General features: G+C 35.9%; 1 protein-coding gene across 8 annotated transcripts in view; it reads right to left on the reverse strand.

Annotated features, from left to right (window-relative positions):
- Positions 1-19,913, reverse strand: part of HACE1 (HECT domain and ankyrin repeat containing E3 ubiquitin protein ligase 1) — a 116,516-nt gene that overhangs the window by 82,705 nt on the left and 13,898 nt on the right. For 5 of the 8 annotated variants that reach the window (XR_004382750.1, XM_032858218.1, XM_032858216.1 and 2 more), the window contains exon 6: positions 8,620-8,751. The exons of 2 other annotated variants lie outside the window; for them this stretch is intronic. Coding sequence is in view for 5 of the 6 variants with exons in the window: in XM_032858218.1 (XP_032714109.1) it covers positions 8,620-8,751 (132 nt within the window). In the remaining variant the exon portion in view is untranslated. Of the gene's footprint in view, positions 1-8,619; positions 8,752-19,913 lie in introns of those variants that run through there. One more of the 8 variants, XM_032858219.1, reaches the window with a different exon arrangement.

Below are 19,913 nucleotides of genomic sequence, written 5' to 3' on the forward strand. Positions count from 1 at the left end.
CTTTCAGCCAACATTTTAGAGCCTCACCACTATATTACAAATGGACAGACAATATTTAAGAGACAACTAACTTGACTAAAAGCAGGTCTCTAACCTGAAAAACAAAAACCAGAACAAAAAGAAAATGGAAGTCAGAAAAATAAAGATAATAAAGGGAACCAAAGAAAAAACAACAAAATTTAGAAAAGACATTACCCTGAAACAGAAGATATTATATCCATAGGACAAGAATAAGATGCTGGGAGAAAAATATTCAAAGAATAAGAAATCAAAAATGTGATGGAAGAAGCAAAAATTCAATAGGAGTTTAAAAATATTTTTAAGTTTAGGGGCGCCTGGGTGGCTCAGTGGGTTAAAGCCTCTGCCTTCGGCTCAGGTCATGATCCCAGGGTCCTGGGATGGAGCCCTGCGTCGGGCTCTCTGCTCAGCGGGGAGCCTGCTTCCTCCCCTTTCTCTCTCTGCCTGCCCCTCTGCCTACCTGTGATCTCTCTCTCTTTCTCAAATAAATTTTAAAAAAATCTTTAAAAAACATTTTTTAAGTTTATTTTTATTTATTTATTTAAATAATCTCCACAACCAACATGAGGCTTCAACTCACAATCCCAAGAACAAGAGTCACATGTATCTCTCTGAGCCAGCCAGGCACTCCACAAATTTAACTGAAGTTTAGAAAGACAATGTTGAAAACTCCACAAGAAAGAAAGTAAAACTAAGAGACAAAGAAAACAGGAAGAATAGGAAGTTAGTAGATCAATCCACGGAGACACTGTGGAAATCAAGAACAAAGAGAATGAGAGGTGGTAGACCAAAGGGAAGTAATCAAGAAATAATACCAAATAATTTCTTTAACTGAAAGACATGCAGTGGCAGACTGAAAAGGCTCAAAAACTGTCTGGTATAATAAATTAAAAGACTTTGAACAAGGCACATCGAAGTGAAATTTCAAATACTGGGAATAGAAGATTCCAGATAAACAATTATGGGATTGGCACAAAACTTCTCAACAGCAACCGTGGAATTTAAAACATTAAATGTCTTCAAAATTGTAAGGTAAATGATTTCCAATGTAAAACTACAGCCAACCACACTATCATTCAAATATATGGTTTTAAATTAAAAATATGCTTAGCTATGTATTTTTTTTTTAAATTACATCCAGTGTACCTTTTCTCAAGAAGCTACTAAACAAAGGAATACATCAAAATATAGACGATATGGAAGCCAGATTATTGGGCACTGAATACAGGAGAAACTAAGAAATTCCTAAGTTAAAAAAAATTGGACCTGACACTATCTAATGAATTTGTCTTTGTAGAAAATAGTCCCGTGATATTCTGTAGGAGCATTCTGGAAGAATTACTAATTCATAAAAAGAAAATGGAACAAAGCCAATTATTAACTTTAAGAAAAATAGTCACCCTAGACAGAAAATGTTATTATAATTCATTACTTGACTCTAGTAATTAACAATAATTAAACAATAATTATCTAACTATATATACACCTAATCTTTTCTGTCAAAATTTACGATTTAATTTTAGAAATGGGGGAGAAGGCATGGGAAGAGGATTTAAATGAGTTAAGTCCTCACTCAGCAGGACAAGAAATGATTCAGTGACATCTGAAAGTTGAGAAAGAGCAATAGAAGCATATTATTTGGAAATAGATACCAGAAGGAAAACTAAGAGCTGAAAATTGTTGCCCGGTGTTCATGACTGGACAAAAAAAAGGTCGTTTAAGGGGCTATCATGTTTATTGCAAAAATTCTGATGAAAGTAAAATATTTTAAGATAGAGTATTCATGCATTACTACTTGAATTCACTTCTAATCCAAGAGGAATAGAAACATTTACATAAAATTTTATCAGCTATAGAACTCCTTTAAACTGAGGACAAGTGATCAAGCACATCTTTCAAATTTAAGAAAAATAAGCATTTAGGTCATTATTTTTTAAGACAAGGCCTACTTGAGCCTTTTGATATGGCTTCTTTCTTTCTTTCTTTCTTCTTCTTTCCGAGTTTTGACCTAGAAGCTGTGTTGACAGTTGCCTGGGTGGCTCAGTTGTTAAGCATCTGCCTTCAGTTCAGGATCAAACCCCACATCAGGTTCCCTGCTCAGTGGGAAGTCTTCTTCTCCCTCTCCTACTTCCCCCCACTCCTGTTCCCTCTCTCACAGTCTCTCTCTGTCAAATAAATAAATAAAATCTTAAAAAAAAAAAAAAAAAAGCTCTGTCTATATGGCCCAAAACAAGAATGAGATGGACAGCAGCAATAACATTCATTAGCTGTTGTAGAAATTAGACAAAAAGCCACAATTCAAAAGGCTCAGGAGAGATGAAAGCAATATATACATTGAAAATATATATTAATATGCAATTAAAACCAAGCAATTCACAAAGAAGCAAAATAAATTATTATTATTGTTGCTATTATTATCTTAAAGACTTTAGTTTTTTTAAGTAATCTCTACACACAACATGGGCCTTGAACTCACAACAGCTAGATCAAGAGTTGCATACTGGGGTGCCCGGGTGGCTCAGTCATTAAGTGTCTGACTTCCGTTCAGTCATGATCCCAGGGTCCTGGGATTGAGCCCCGCATCGGGCTTCCTGCTCAGCTGGAAACCTGCTTCTCTCCCTCTCACTACCCCTGCTTGTCTTCCCTCTCTCACTGTGTCTCTCTCTCTGTGAAATAAATAAATAAAAATCTTTTTAAAAAAATTAAAAATTAAAAAAAAAAGAGGAGCATACTCCACTGACCGAGCCAGCCAGTTGTCCCAGAAGCAGAAATAAATTATTAACAAAACATACTATGCATTTACAAATATTATACAGTTGTTTAAAATATATAATCATATAATAATATGAGTAACCTTAACATGTACCTGTACACTATGCTAGTAAATTTAATAAATCCTGGAAGGCAACTGATATTCTACTTTTAAAGTAGGAAACTGTCCAGTACTCCCCCAGCAAAAAAACAAAAACAACAAAAATAAACTATTCTCCTATTCCTAAATAATCTACAAGTTGGGGGAGGCTCCTTCCTTCTTACAGTGTAAGAAACTGCTAGTAAAGACCCTTGAAAGAAAAGCATTGAACGGGGATTTTCATATGGCTTCAAGAAATCCTTGAGAAAAAACAACACACTTTCAACAGACTTCATGACCTTTCAAGTGATAAAACAATATTCTGAGTGGAAAACTAATGTGCAAAGCTAATGTTCGGGTCATCTCAAAAGTCATTTAATTGAAGGCAGTGACTAACCAAGACCACCTGTGCCCAATACACTGAAAAATTACAAAGCAAGAAATCCAAGGCAGCTCTACTTTATCAATGTCAACTCTAAAGAACACTGATCAAAGTAAAAAGGAATAGATGTTCAATATTAAAATTATAAGTAAAAATCTGAGTTGTGATATTTCTACTTCCTAAAAGACAAAACAAAAAAACAGCATCTTTACCTTTTAGTAAGAATAATTCTGATGATACGACTTGACAGCAATGCACAAATTACTTATCCACTAAGAAAAATGGCCAACTCACTAATCAATGAACGGTTTATATAGATTTTTCAATAGAAACCTGTCCACCTAAATCTTTCAAAACTTTGATTATGTAACATGTAGTAAAAATCATTATCCAATTGTGTTTGAAAATTGTAGTAACATAACTATTTTTGCTCACATTTCCCAGAAGTGATTAAAGAAGAATTCCAACATTAGAATAAATAACATTACTCTGAACCTAAAAATACAATCCAAAATGTTAGTCTATCTACCTTTGTGCCTCAAGACTGAATCCAATGAATGTTTTTGCAAAAGCTTTCAATTAAGTTTGCATGGTTCTCCCGTAATTCTCTGAATGAAAAGCTTGAAAGCTAGCTAAAAGGTACCAGGAGAGCTGACGGAACATAGGTAAGCACTGTTCCTTACCAAGCCTGCAACTTCAATAAAACATGCAGTCAGTTCTATCAAAGACAGTCTATATAATACCAGTGTCAAACAATGCTTTTAAGTTTCAGAAGCTTAAATCTACTCTAAGCAGGGTTCAACTGTCATTTTATATTGTTTGTAAAGCTTCATAGTTAGCTATATATATTCAGCAACATAAAGTGTATTCTGATAAAAATAAAATTCATTTTTTAAGTGAAGTGAAATTAGTTCATAAACTAATCCCGCTGTGTACTCTCATATATATAAATTGTGACAAAACCATTTGACAGTTCGCTAGGGTTTTTAATCCAAGTTATTCTACAAAAACAATAATCAACTGTCTGTGGCAATTTAAAACAATAACAAATCTTAAAGAACTAATAAAAAAGAAAAAAGTCACCAAAAAGTAAGCTCAGTTTATGGCCAAAAAAATTAGAGTCAATTATATCCAAGTAGAATAATAATAGGTCTTACCATACTTTCTAAAAATGAGATAAAAAATCAAGTAACACAAAAATTGCAAATATGCTAATAAATCAAATTTTTATTTAAAAAAGAAATCAGGGGCGCCTGAGTGGCTCAGTGGGTTAAAGCCTCTGTCTTCAGCTCAGGTCATGATCCCGGGGTCCTGCGATCAAGCCCCGCATCGGGTTCTCTGCTCGGCAGGGAGTCTGCTTCCTTCTCTCTCTCTGCCTGTCTCTCTGACTACTTGTGATCTCTGTCAAATAAATAAATAAAATCTTTAAAAAAAAAAAAATCAAGTAACACACTGGTCCTAGTTCACTGCACAGGCTAAACAAATTAAGGGTCCAAGATAGTGCTCTCTGTACTTACCTTGCAGAATTACATCATACAAATTAATAATGATAGAAGGAAGAAAGGAAGAAAGGAAGGAAGGAAGGGTAGGTACTAATATGATTATTGCTCTTAAGTGTCTTCCAGAGTGTTCACAACACTTTAATTACATAAACAGTGAACAGAATATACCAGAGGGGGTAGGTAAGGGCAGGGGGTAAAAAATTTGCCAAAGACTGTATAATAGCCCAGCTGAATAACCAAACTCTGAAATGATTTTTAAAATCAATATCCCAAGACAAACCATGATTTTGGTATTGAAAGCTAATAAGAGCTGACCTAAGGAAAATTACAAAAAACTAAATTACTGAGGAGTTGTTAAGTTCATTTCTTTCATCTGATCATTTTTAAATAGGAACAGAGTAGTTTAAAATCTACTGGGGCACCTGGGTGGCCCAGCTGGTTAAGGGTCCAACTCTTAACTTTGGCTCAGGTCATGATCTCAGGGTTGTTAGATCCAGCCAGTGTCGGGCTCTGTACTGGGCGTACAGTCTGCTCAAGATTCTCTCTCTTCTTCTCCCTCTGCTCCTCCCAACTCTCTCCCCACCCCCAACAAAAGCCAAAAAACTCATAGTGCTATTACGTTGCAAGGACAAGAAATGGTCAAAATTCATTCTCAACTACCCAAACCAATTCCTTTAAACAAAGCCTTTATCTTGGTTTACTGCTAATAAAACCAATGCATCTATATGAAATCTATATGAGATCATCTATATGAAATCAGCAAAGATTATTCAATTTCTTAGTTACAACAAAATGGAATTTGTCTTCTAAATCTTTGTCTTTAAAAAAATAATGTAAATCTGAAGCACTCTTGTTATCAAAGCAAAAATTCAATTACAAATTCTACAAAGCTTTAGGGGTCTTAGCCAGTTGATCAAAAATCTTATCAAGCAGTCCTGAGATTTACTATGAAGTGAGATTAGAAAGTAAATTTCAGAGGATTTATCATATTTCTTTAATTTGAAAAGTGCTACTAATACCTTTTAAAAATATTTTAAGATTTTTTATTTATTTGAGAGAGACAGAAAGAACAAGGGCAGGGGAGGGGCAGAGGGAGGAGAGGGACAAGCAGACTCCCTGCTGTTCAGGGAGCCCAACTACGCTGGGCTTGATCCCAAGACCATGAGATCATGACCTGAGCTAAAGTCAGATGCTTAACTGACTGCCACCCACACAATCCTCTTTTAAAAATATTTTTTAAATGGAGTTTCTTTCTCCCCTGAAAGTTTCCTATTTTATTTTGTAAAACATATATAATCAATATGCAAGATTTAAGCTTAAAAATAAACCTTGAAACCTATATGCACTGCTACATATCTACATGGAACCAAGTTTTAAACACCTTTTAATGAATTTATGCATGAACTGACTTCTTTGAGACAATGAAAAGGCCGTTTTTACTTGCTGCTAAAGTTAAGTCAGCAGGATACCTGACAAAGCATTTTAGACTCAGTGTTCAAATTATAGAAAGATATAAAAGAGTTAACAAAAATCAATAATCCCTACCCTGTAATAATTTATATCATATGCTCATCCACTGAGATTTGAACATGTCCCAGAAATACAGAAGTAATTGTAAGACATGGGTGATATTAACACAACTATGAACAAAGATTTTTAGGGGTATAATTCAGCCTGGAGGCTAAAAGACTAATTTTTCAAGATTCCTTCTTGCCTTAAGGAAGAATTAAAGATGCATACAATGATTCATAAAACACTAAACATACTCTTTAATTGTTCACGATCCTTACAGATAACTAAAATTGACCAACTATAATAGAATGGAATGCCACTCACCAATACAATCAACCACAAGTCAACATGGCTTTTAGTACCCTTCCTCCTCTGCTGTATCTGCAAAATCTCTGTGAAACTCATCATCGCAGTGAAGTCAGGCCCCCTTATAAATCTTCTGAGAATATAATTCTTCAAAGGCATTTAAGTATGAGGAATTCTCCCTTACTTCACCACACCTGCTTTGGGTTGTAAACCATATGGACTATATTATACTCATACTAACTATTCTTCAATAACTTCAGAAGGCAATTCTAAATTTTTAATACAGCCTGTAATGCACATGTTTTGAAATAGGGTTTTCTTAGTAATTCTTGTTTCTTCATTGGCTCAAGGCAGCTAAAAATAGCTTTTGTAGATCACTTCTAATCTGTATCCCAGCTTTTTGTACAATAGCTCTTTAGCAACAGGCAGGGTTTATAATCTTAGTATCGAACACGCCACTCTTTTATATTGAAGTGTGTGCTTTTCTGTCCTATAACAACTACAAGCAGTATTCATTCTCTAATACGCAACCATTGTTTAAAACCTGGGCTATTCAAGATTAAGACATTTCAGATAAATTTTTTTTCACACAGAATACTTTCTAAATTAATAGTGCTGACTCTTGGAAAGTAAAAACTAATGAGAAGGAAATACTCCTTCAAAACACTGGGTTACTTTTCAGATGATGAAAGACAAATAAATAAATAAATAAATAAATAAAAATAAAAATGAACTAGTGTTCAGAAGAAATTCCAGGAAAGGAAAAAAAATCTATATCCCTCCTCTTATCCAACACATTAAACATAAGACAATGTTACTCTTGGCCTCACTATCCTAAAGAAGTGCAATACTCTGTGAATTATAATCATACATAAAGCCAACTAAACATCTAGCATCTTACATCCTAAACCCAGATTAGGAAAAAAGTATTTGCAGAAATGAAAATCAAGATTGCAGTAGGAATTCTCACAACAGGAAGATAAGACTCAGAGAGAGTGTGTCCGAACAATACATATTGCGTGCCTGGATGGCTCAGTAGGTTAAGCTCTGCCTTTGGCTCAGGTCATGATCCCAAGGTCCTAGGCTCAAGCCGTACATTAAGCCCTGACATTGCATGGTGCTCCCTGCTCAGTGGAGAGCCTGTTTTTCCCTCTCCCTTTGCCTGCTGCTCCACCTGCTTGCGCTCTCCCTCTCTCTGTCAAATAAATAAAATCTTTAAAAAAAATACATATTAAATACAAATTTTTGTATCTTTGCAGTTATTGGTGATGATTTTTTGTTTTTGGCTGGTTTTTGTTGTTACTGTTATGGTTAACAAGTAAATAAATTTCTCTTATCAACAATGTTAAATGTGAAAAAAAAAAATTCAAAAGTAACTAGGATAGGAAACTATAACAAAGCAGATTTTAAATTTTAATCTAACAATTTTTATATAAGACAGCAGTCTCCTAATAAAAGAAAAACTATTAGCAACTTTTAAAGTTAAATGTTTGTACATGGAAGTAACAGGAAAGTACTAACATAAAACAAATGCATGATTTTAGAAATCTAAGTAAGGAAGAAAAAAAACCATCACTCTAGTCTTGCATCATATTCTAAGACAAAAGAAAAATATTATAATCCAAGCTGAAATATTTAAGCAATGTCAATGCTCACTTTCTTACTATCTAATCCCAGTAACTGAGGCTTAACGGTAAAAAATAAAATATAAAAAAGTTATGTGACAATAAGATTGAGAATAAGAACATTATTACTTAGAATTATATGTGAACATACATTTAAAATTTTAGTATATTCAGCTATCAAAATCTATGAATTAGAATAAATTTGAAATCCAAATACTTTAAACAGATTTAAAAGCACTATTTTCTATTCCTTTTATCCACAAAGAATATATATTTAATAAGTCCATATGATGCAGAAAATGTTTTTTAAGATTTTGCTGCGATGCTTCATGTTCCCAGTTATGCACAGTGAAAATCTTTTCACGAATTCAAAGTTTTCAAAAACAAATACATGCAATTGAAAGTCCTCATGGCTGAATTTACCGTCTTGTGACCGTTCTGGCAGGCCACATGCAGTGCTGTCTGCCCCATCGCATCCTCAACATCGACGTCACTGACGTGTTGTACAAGGTCATGGAGTAGTTCTGTCCGTCCATTCACAGCCAGCCAGTGTATCTGTACAGCATTTAGTTACTTAACATTTATGCAAGGAGTTTTTCATAAAAACAGCAGATAAATAATGCCATTATTTCTCAAATGGGAGCATGATACACAAACTAAAGATTAAAATAAAAGCCCATATATTTTCCTATATTTTTCCTGTTTTTTATCTGGGGAAAAACATGCATCAACATGTAGGTTACACCACCATGTACTTCAAAATCAAGCATTTCATGGATCACAACAGTTAAATATCCTATACTTAGGATCACCAAATACCCTGCTTCCTAGATGATCCAGGACTCTATGCACAGCTTGTCTCTAAAGAAAAGGTACTGGATACCTTTCCTTCCCCAGAAGCAAATACGAGTAAAGAGGTAATTAACACAATAGACATCATATTCTCTTCTTCTTGCATTTTCCAAGTAACTCATGTATCATACATAAATAATAATATATAGGGAGGATAAAATACTTAAAACTCTACCACTCAAAGATAATCAATGTTAAACTTTGGACTATGCTACCCATGCATTTTTCAACTGATTGTTTTCTGTTAGAAAATATATCATGAAACTTGTTTTAAAATGGCAGCTTAAACACGTGCATCGACTTCTATTTCTCCTCCAAACACCACTGAAATGACAATAAAGAATACCTTTTCTTCAAAGACAGACCCATTACAATAAAGAAAAAAGAGATTATAATAGCAAAAAGTTTTGCAAGTTAAATGCTTTAACTTGCAAAAGCAACAAGTTTTGCAAGTTAAAAGCTTAACTAAGCTTTTTGCAAATTAAAAGCTTTTGCTAAAAAATTAGAAAAAAGTTTTGCAAGTTAAGTCAGTAAAAGAACTGACCAAGTTCTGATTGGTCAGAACAAAAAGTTGAATCCTAAACCAGTAATAGAAAAAGCCAAGGAAGATGATTCAGATCACTGAAATCCCAAAAGGCTCAAGAATTGGAGGTAAGCACCTTGCATCTCTTTGAGTAGGGATGAACTGATGGATTTAGACCCTTATATCCCCAACCCTCCCCAACTCTTCCAGGCCAATAACTGCCCCTTCCCAATCTAAGAGAACCCAAGAGACTTGAAAACAATCTCTACACAGGTGACACCAAGCACAATGAAGCAAGAATATCACATTGAAAAAGGGAGACGAAGTTAAGTTTATATACCGAATACTGAAATCCCGAAGAATTCTCCTCGACCTAATATCCAGAATGCTAACTCCCTCCTGGCAATTGTTAGAGTTTACCCTGAAGAATCTAACCAGTTTGAGAATAAATGCCTAAAGAAATTGCTATCATGGGGCGCCTGGGTGGCTCAGTGGGTTAAAGCCTCTGCCTTCAGCTCAGGTCCTGATCCCAGGGTCCTGGGATAGAGCAGGGAGCCTGCTCCCCATCCTTCTCTCTGCCTGCCTCTCTGCCTACTTGTGATCTCTGTCTGTCAAATAAATAAATAAAATCTTAAAAAAAAAAAAAATTGCTATCAGGAAGGATCCTAAAGGCAAATGCCCAAGAGCTCACCCTACGCTGAGGTCCATGGTGAATAAACCTCATTCATTCAAATGGGGGTTTGAAAGACAAAAATACAAAAAACAAAACAAAACAAAACAAACAAAAACATACAAAGAGCATAGAAGGAACCATGAATATTAAAAAAAAAAAAAAAAAAAAAAACAAAAAAAAAAAAAAAGAGCATAGAAGGAGCCATGAATATTAAAAAAAAAAAAAAAAACCTTCAAAAAAAAAAAAAGCTAGGGGTGCCTGGGTGGCTTAGTCATTAAGCATCTGCCTTAGGCTCTGGTCATGATCCCAGGGTCCTTGGATCAAGCTCCACATTGGGCTCCCTCCTCAGCTGGAAGCCTGTTTCTCCCTTCCTACTACCTTCCCTCTTGCTTTGTCTCTGTCAAATAAATAAATAAAATCTTTAAAAAAAAAAAAAAAGCTGTATTTAATACTCTCAGAAAGAAAACATACGGACTGCATCCTTCAAACAAGAACAGGATATTTTTTTAAAGGACAATGAAAAACAAACTTCTGGAAATTAATACTGTGATAGAGACATGCAAACTCAAAAGACTTAGAAGATAACATGGAGGAAGCCTCCCAAGAAGCACAAAAAGACAAAAGTAGAGAAACAAGAGAAAAGGTAAGAAAATTCAAAGGTTAGCCAAAGAGGTCCAATATTCAAATAACAGGAACCCAAAAAGGAGAGAACAGGGAAAATAGAGGTGTGAAATTATCAAAGTATTTTATGAAAATTTTTCCTGAATTCCCATTACATGAGTTTCCAGGATGATAATGCCTCAGTATTACCCAGCCAAACGGATATAATTAAACCAAACCCAGACCTATAATCCTGAAATTCTAGAACTCTAAAGACAAAGTAGGTTCAGTAAGTTTCTAGAGTCAAGAATTTAAATGGTGGGGTGCCTGGGTGGTACAGTCGGTTAAACGTCTGACTCTTGGTTTTGGCTTGGGTCCTGATCTCAGAGTTGAGAGATCCAGCCCCACATCACTCTCTGTGCTCAGTGAGGAGTCCGTTTAAGACTCTCTCTCCTTCAGGCGCCTGTGTGGCCCAGGTCATAACTCCAAGGGTCCTCGGATGGAGCCCTGCATTGGGCTCCCTGCTCATCTAGGACCCTGCTTCCCCCTCTCCCTCTGCCTGCTGCCCTCCCTCCCCCGCTAATGCTCTCTCCCTCTCTGTCAAATAAATAAAATCTTTTAAAAAAAAGACTCTCTCCCCCTACTCCTCTGCCCTTCCCCCACCCCATGCAAACACTCCCTTTCTCTCATAAATCTTAAAAAAAAAAAACAAAACAGCAAATAGCACCAAACTTCAAAACTGAAAGCTAGAAGACAATGAAGCAATGCCTTCAAAATTCTAAGGGAAAACAATGTCCAGCCCAGAATTTTATTGCCAGCTCAATTACTAATTATTAATGATTAATATTAATCAGACTCAAAATTAAAGTAATGCAAAGTATCAACAAATTTATTTTCCATTAACTCTCAGTTAACTACTAGAAAATGTGCTTCAGCAAAGTGACAGAATAGTTATCTGCAAAGACAGAGAATCCATATAAAAAAGAACCTGAAACAAGAGAAAGGCAAAAGGAATCTCCAGAATGATGGTGAAGAGACATTCCAAACAACTGTGAAGGAAGCCTAGAAATCTCCCAAACCAGCTTAGAGAGGACAGAAGTCTCCATAAAAGACTCCTTTAAAGTTAATCAAGAAGATGAAAGACACTGAATACTTATCATGTGGATATTTACAAAACAGGGAAAGCTTCACAACGAATTAATAAGTACTCAGAAAAGTGTGTTTTTTTTTTTTAATCTTAAGCTGCAATAAGACAAAAAACAAAGACAGAGAGATTGGAAAGGAAAAGATAAAATTGTCTCTAACTGCAGATGACATGACCATCTACATAGAAAACCCCAAGGAATCTACCAAAAACTCCTAGAACTAATAAGTGAGTTCAGCAAGGTCACAAGAATACAATATCAACACACAAAAAAGGAATTGCACTTCTACATACTATCAGTGAACATGCAGAAACTGATATTCAAAACAATACCATTTAGTATTGCTCGAAAGAAAATGAAACTTAGCTACACATATATACTTAAAACATACACAAGATCTGTATGGTGAACAGTACAAGAGGTAAAATTTCATTTACAAAAAGAAATCACAGACCTAAATAAATGAGGAAACATACTGTGTTTACGATAAAGATAACAATTCTCAAACAGATCTATACATTTAATATAATCTCAGTAAATATCCCAGCAAGGTTTTTTTTGTCATAGTCAAGCTTATTCTATAAATACCTTTATTCTATCTATAAATTTCTGGCAAAGAGACCAGAATAACTAACACAATCCTAACATAGAAAAATAAAATGGGAGGCGTTACTCAACCAGATATTAAGGCTTACTATTTAGTATCTATCTATAGTAATCAAGACAGTGTGGTATTGGCAAAGGGACAACCACATAGATCCACGAAACCCAGAAAAAAGTCTATATAAATATGTCCCATAGATTTTGAGAAAGATGCAAAATGAAATTCATGCAGGCAGAATAGTTTTTCAACAAACAGTGCTCAAGTAATTGGACTTGATGAGCACAAAAAAAGGGACGCTTGGGTGGCTCAGTTGGTAAAGCGTCTGCACTCGCGCTCTCTCTCTTTCTCTCATTCTATCTCAAATAAATAAATAAAATCTTTTTTTTAAAGAATTAAAACGGCAAACTAGAGATTAGGAGAAAATATTTGCACATCACATACCTGATAAAGGACCAGTATCTTCGTATATAAAGCACTCTCACAGCTCAAGGTTTAAAAGTAATCCAATTTAAAAATGGGCAAACGACATGAATCGACAACATTTCACACAGAAAGATATAGAGACAGCAAAATTACTTGAAGGATACAAAAATATTAATTCAAAGGGATACATGCTCCACAATATTTATAGCAGCATTATCTACAACAGCCAAACTATGGAAACAGCCTAAGTGTCCATCAACTGATGAATGGATAAAGATGTGATATATATACACGAGAGAATATTATTTAGCCAGAAAGAAGAATGAAATCTTGCCATATGCAATGACATAGATGGAACTAGAGAATACAATGCTAAGTGAAATAAATCATTCAGAGAAAGACAAGTATCGTATGATTTCACTTACATGTGGAATTTAAGAAACAAAAAAAAAAGGGGGGGAGGGAGAAGGGACAGGGGGGAAGGGGAAAGTGAGGAGGGAGAGGGGAGAGGCAAACCAAAAAACAGACTCAGAAACAAACTGACAGTTACCAGAGGGGAGGTGGGTAAGGGTATGAGTTAAACAGGTGATGGAGATTAAGGAGTGCACTTGTAATGAGCACTGAATTACTATATTGTACACCTAAAACTAATATAACACTGTAGATTAACTGAAATTTAAATAAAAACTTTAAAAAAGAAGAAAAAAGATATACAGATAGCAAAAAAACACATGAAAAGATGTCAATTGGGCAAATGCAAATTAAAACCACAATGAGTTAGCAACTATACATGTATTATTACGGCTATAATTAAAAACAGTGAGAACATCAAATGTTGGTGAGGATGCTGAAAAACTAGATGATTCATGTATTGCCGCTGAGGGTACAAAATGTTCCAGGCACTCTGGAAAAGTTAGGCAGTGCATTTTAAAACTAAACATGAGGGGCGCCTGGGTGGCTCAGTGGGTTAAAGCCTCTGCCTTCAGCTCAGATCATGATCCTGGGGTCCTGGGATGGAGCCCCACATCGGGCTCTCTGCTTGGCAGGGAGCCAGCTTCCCCCTCTCTCTCTCTGCCTACCTCTCTGCCTACTTGTGATTTCTATCAAATAAATGAATAAATGATCTTAAAAAAAAAAAAAAAACTAAACATGAAACTACCATACAACCCAGCAATTGCATTCTTGGACATTTATTCTAGAGAAATGAGAAGTTTTATGTCCACACAAAAACCTGTACATTAATGTTTATGTTTATAGCAGCTTTATTCAAGATAGCCCCAAACAGGAAATGATCCAGATGTCCTTCAACAGGCATATGATTGAACAAACAATGGTACATCTACACCAAGGAATACCAGTCAGCAACATAAAGGAACAAACTACTGATAAATACAACAACCTAGGTCAATCTCCACAGAATATGATGAACTTACAAAAGCCAATCATAAAAGGTTCCATACAATATGATTCCAATTATGTATCATTCTCAGAAAGACCTAATTTTAGAAATGGAGAACAGATTAGTGGTTGCCAAGGGTCAGTCATGGGATGAAGGGGAGGAAAGGTGTAGTTACAAAAGAACAACATAAAACATCTTTGTAGACTTGGAAATGTTCAGAATATTGACTATAGTAATGGACACATGGACCTACACAGGTAATAAAAATGTATAGAACTTACTATACATACACACGCACACTGATAAAACTGGGTACAAATAAATAAGTAAAAATGGGGCAATAGCAACAAGAAAAATTTTATCAATATAAACATCCTAGTGATGATAACTGTACTACCATTTTGTAAAATGTTACCACTGAAGGAAACTGGGCAATATATAGAGGATATTCCTCTGTATTATTTCTTACAGGTATATATGAATGTACAATTATCTCAATATTTTTAGAATGCAATTATTAACTCTATGAAGATCAAAATGGTATGTAATAAAAATAACTATAGCAAACTATTTGGCCTAAATATGAATGGTATGTATATAATTTTAAAAAATCAAAATACTGAAAAAAATGATCTAATTAAAATCACAACTATATTGAAAAGGTGTGGGGTGCCTGGGTGGCTCAGTGGGTTAAAGCCTCTGCCTTCGGCTCAGGTCATGATCTCAGGGTCCTGGGATAGAGCCCCACATTGGGCTCTCTGCTCAGCAGGGAGCCTGGCTCACCCCCCTACCCCCACCCCCCACCACCTGCTGCTCTGCCCACTTGTGATCTCTGTCTGTCAAATAAATAAATAAAATGTTACAAAAAAAAAGAAAGAAAGAAAAGGTGTGAGAGAAATGTGCTTGTACCTGGAGGTGGGGCTGAAAAAGAGAGCAAATAGCCTTATCTTCCATAAAGTCAATTGATGATGCCTAAAACTAAAAAATCAAAAAAAGAGCAATAGTAGCATGTTATTTAGAGGTGAGGAAACAAAATTTTTATATCTATTAAAATAGTTGAGAAGCACTAACTACAGAGTTAGAAGTATACGGAGGCTGGGGAAGAAAGTCAAGAGAATATTTTCTTTTCCGGGGGGGTGTGGATCACCATATAGATGTATATTTATTTAAGGTATAATGTCATACAATTCAAATGCCATACTATCCATCTATTTGAAGTATACACCTTAGGGTTTTTGGTATAGTTACAGTTGTGCAATTATCACCACAATCAATTTTAAAACATTTTCATTTCCCCAAAGAGAAACCCAGTACCATTAGCAGTCACTGCCTATTTTCTCCCTTGTCCTGAGATGGATAGGTAAGACACACGTCTCACCCTGATTTTATACCTGCATAAAGTAAATCAACATTGCCTTCGGTATTTATTACTGATGCTCTTTTTCTTTCTTTTTATTTTTTTAATATTTTATTTATTTATTTGACAGAGAGAGATCACAAGTAGACGGAGAGGCAGGCAGAGAGAGAGAGAGAGGGAAGCAGGCTCCCTGCCAAGCAGAGAGCCCGATGCGGGACTCGATCCCAGGATCCTGAGATCATGACCTGAGCTGAAGGCAGCGGCCCAACCCACTGAGCCACCCAGGTGCCCCTGATGTTCTTTTTCTTTGTTCTCACATATCTCTGTTAGAGGCAATGAATTCTCTGAACAGTCATTCGGGAATGATATAGGCAGCATCATCAAACATTCCATCATTCCTATTGCTTCACTTTTATAATTTTGCTAAGTTCAGAACAAACCAATTTAAGTCTAATTATCTCACCCTTGAGAGCAATATGTATAAGACAGGGAAAAGTCTATGAAATCCTACCATGATTTTGTGGTTTATGGTGCTAAATGACAACCTTTGCAGACACCAATACTTTGAATTGTTCTTCTGCTTGTCACTATCTCCAGGCCATCCTTTACTTAGTAATACTCAGGATGGGTGAGCATAAAATGTATTTCATTCAAAAAGTAGTAGGAGAAGGCACCTGGGTGGTTCAGTTGGTTAAGCGTCTGCCTTTGGCTCAGGTTGTAATCCCAGGGTCCTGGGATTGAGCACCACATCAGACTCCCTGACCAAAGGAGAGCCTGCTTCTCCCTCTCCTTCTGCCACTCCCCCTGCTTGTGCTTTCTCACTCTCTCTCTCCCTATCAAATAAAAAAAATCTTTAAGAAAAAAAAAAGTGGGAGGAGAGTGATTTTGAAGGTGAAGGTGGGAAGGGCAGGCTCTCTACCACAGGAATCATTTTGAAGAAAAGATGCACATCCAGAAGCTAAAGATCTGGAAAGTGATCCCCATAACTATCCATGCCAAAGACCTTTGGGAAGTCTCCATGAACCCCCGGGGTACCTGAATACCAGTTAAATGCTCTCTTTCACCTCCAAGCCTTCACACATCTATTCCGTAAAGCCAAAACTATTTCCAACCCCACAACCACCACTTTCACCAGTCTAACTTCCTTTTTTTTTTTTAATTTATTTGATAGACAGGGATCACAAGCAGGCAGAGAGAGGAAGGGAAGCAGGCTCCTCACTGAGCAGAGAGCCAGATGTGGGGCTTGATCCTAGGACCCTGGGATCATGACCTGAGCCAAAGGCAGAGGCTTTAACCCACTGAGCCACCCAGGCGCCCCACCAGTCTAACTTCCATTTGTCCTTCTGGCCTCAGCTCATGTGCTATGTCCCTGGGATACTTCTTCTAATGCCCTAGGTGAGGATGGGTCCCCTGCTAGACTTTCACAGACTCTCCTTCTCCTATATTGACATTCATTACACCATGTTACCACTGCCTGTTAACCTTCCAATCTTCCTGTAAGGAAAAGTAAGATAAAAACATGGAGGGAGGCAAATAGAAAAGACTCTTAACTACAGAGAACAAATTAGGGGGGTGAGTGGGGGGAGATGCTAAATGGGTGATGGGCTTTAAGGAGGGTACTTGTGATAAACACTGGATGTTTTATGTAAGTGATGAATCACTAAATTCTACTCCTGAAACCAATAATGCACTAAATGTTAACTAACTTGAACTTTAATAAAGACTTGGAAGAAAAAAAAAAAAAAACTTTCCTGTCCTGTCTTCCTTTTAAGTTTGGGCACAACAAGGACCATATTCATGGCTCTATCCCACAACAGCAAAGTGCCTAGCACATAGTAGGTATACAAGAAATTCCTAGAAAGCCTAGAAAGCATGCAGTAAACAGTTCTCTCTTTTCGTAAGAAAAATCCTGGGACTCTTGGCTCCTCAATGAAGGTTTCTTCCCAACTCAGGAGCCATTGGCTTTATTGTCCCACATGTTTGGTGACAACTATTCAGTTCTGCAGCAACACATTTTCACCATCCCAGCTTCCTTCAGCGGATGGGGTCAATGGCCCAGCTGTTGAATTAATTCCATCATGGTGGTCTGGGACTAGGCAGAATCATGTTGGTTGCCAGAATGGTTTCTAAGAGGAGGAGGCACATTATACCATTCAGGCCATAGGAGAAAAACACCAAGGTTGGTCAAGCAGAAAGAGTGCAAAGACTACTTTTCTATAATAAGTTTTGTAGAATCATCTGACTCTTTAAATAGATGTATTAATAACATTTTAGGTAAAAATTTTATTTTTAAAATTTTTCTCTACTTCCCCCAAAGTTCAGGAGTAAACGGGAATAATCAGCAGTAAAAATTTGTGTTAATACTGAACATCTTATCTTGCCTACACTAGATAGTGTCCAAAAGATAGGGTCTGTCAGTTGCACAGTTTTATAATCATCAGTAGTAGAGCATCACTGGGAATCTTGCAGATATTCATTCCACAGTATTTCTTTATAGAGTAGACAACAGTATGCTGTTAATACAGGACAAAATCGGGCGCCTGGGTGGCTCAGTCGGTTAAGCATCTCAGGGTCCTGGGATTGAGCCCTGCATCAGGCTTCCTGCTTGGCAGGAAGCCTGCCTCTCCTTCTCCCTTTGCCTGCTGCTCCCCCTGATTGTGTTCTCTCTCTGTGTCAAATAAGTAAAGTCTTTAAAAATATATACATATAGGACAAAACTGGGGAGCTTGGGTGGCTTAGTTGGTTAAGCAACTGCTTTCGGCTCAGGTCATGATCCCAAGGTATTGGGATCGAGCCCCGAGTGAAACTCCCTGCTCAGCAGGGAGTCTGCTTCTCCCTCTCTCTGCACCCTGGCTCATGCTCTCTCTCACTGTCTCAAATATATAAATAAAATCTTGAAAAATATATATATGTGTGTATATATAATATACATATATATAAACAAAATCTAGATTATCACAGGAATTGTAGATTCCATATAATAATCATGATTGAGCTTATTCTTTATCTTTAATAAGTCATTCACACAGAATAAAGCAAATCTTAGGGAAGCTGTTTTTTAATGCTCAGCACCCCCACCTTCAAAAAATTTTTTAGTCAGAAAGTCTTAAAAACTGGCATGGTATGTAAATAATATTCTTCATCCACAAGTTAAAAGATTCAGAATCTACAAATACTACCAAGAAAGGTAAAAAAAAAAATTTTTCAAACCAAGAAACAGACTCTTAACTAGAGAGAACAAACTAACAGTTATCAGAGGGAAGGCGGCTGGGGGATGGGTGAAATAGGTGTAGGGGATTAAGAGCATACTTATCATGATGAATACTGAACAATTTATAGAATCGTTGAATCACTATAGTGTACGCTTGAAACTAATAAAACACTGTATGTTAACTATACTGGAATTAGGATTAAAAATTTTAATAAATTTTTTCAGCTTTATTCAGGTATAACTGACAAAACTGTAGGATATTTAAAGTATACAACATTGATTTGACAGACATTGTGAAAGGATTCTCACCATCCACTTAATTCATACATGCATAATTTCACATATGGGAAGGTAAAATTTAATATATAAAATTTAACATCTTCTGTCCCAACTTCTAAATAATTTCTCCATAATCACATAATTCTATTTTATCTCTACTTCTAAGGTGAATAATCTTCCATTAAATAAGGACAATGATTAAAATTTTTAGATTTCATGTACAGAACTGTTGAATCATATACTGTACATCTGAAACTAATGTAACACCGTATATTCACTATATCGGAATTAAAATAAAAATAAATTTTAAAAAATCTTTGGATTTCAACAACCTTTTCAGAAATATGCCACACTACCTTCAAATAACATCAATATGGATCAAAAATATATTAACTTATTTTTGAAAAGAAAGCGACATAGCAAAATGGATAAAAATCCGAGTTCAGGTAAGATCCAACACGTCTGCAGGATACAGACCAGACACTAACAGTGATTATCTCTGAGCGCAGAGGATACAGTGAGTGATCATTCCATTCCCTTTTTTCCTTTCCGCCTAGCCATTCAATTTTTCTGAAATGTACATATTAAAATAATTTTAAAGGATATAATAAAAAATAGCTCTGCTATAATGATCTCATAACACAGCAGACA

The sequence above is a fragment of the Lontra canadensis genome, unplaced genomic scaffold (genome assembly GCF_010015895.1).
Source record: "Lontra canadensis isolate GAN:19392208 unplaced genomic scaffold, GSC_riverotter_1.0 scaffold14, whole genome shotgun sequence".
Lineage (NCBI taxonomy): Eukaryota > Metazoa > Chordata > Mammalia > Carnivora > Mustelidae > Lontra > Lontra canadensis.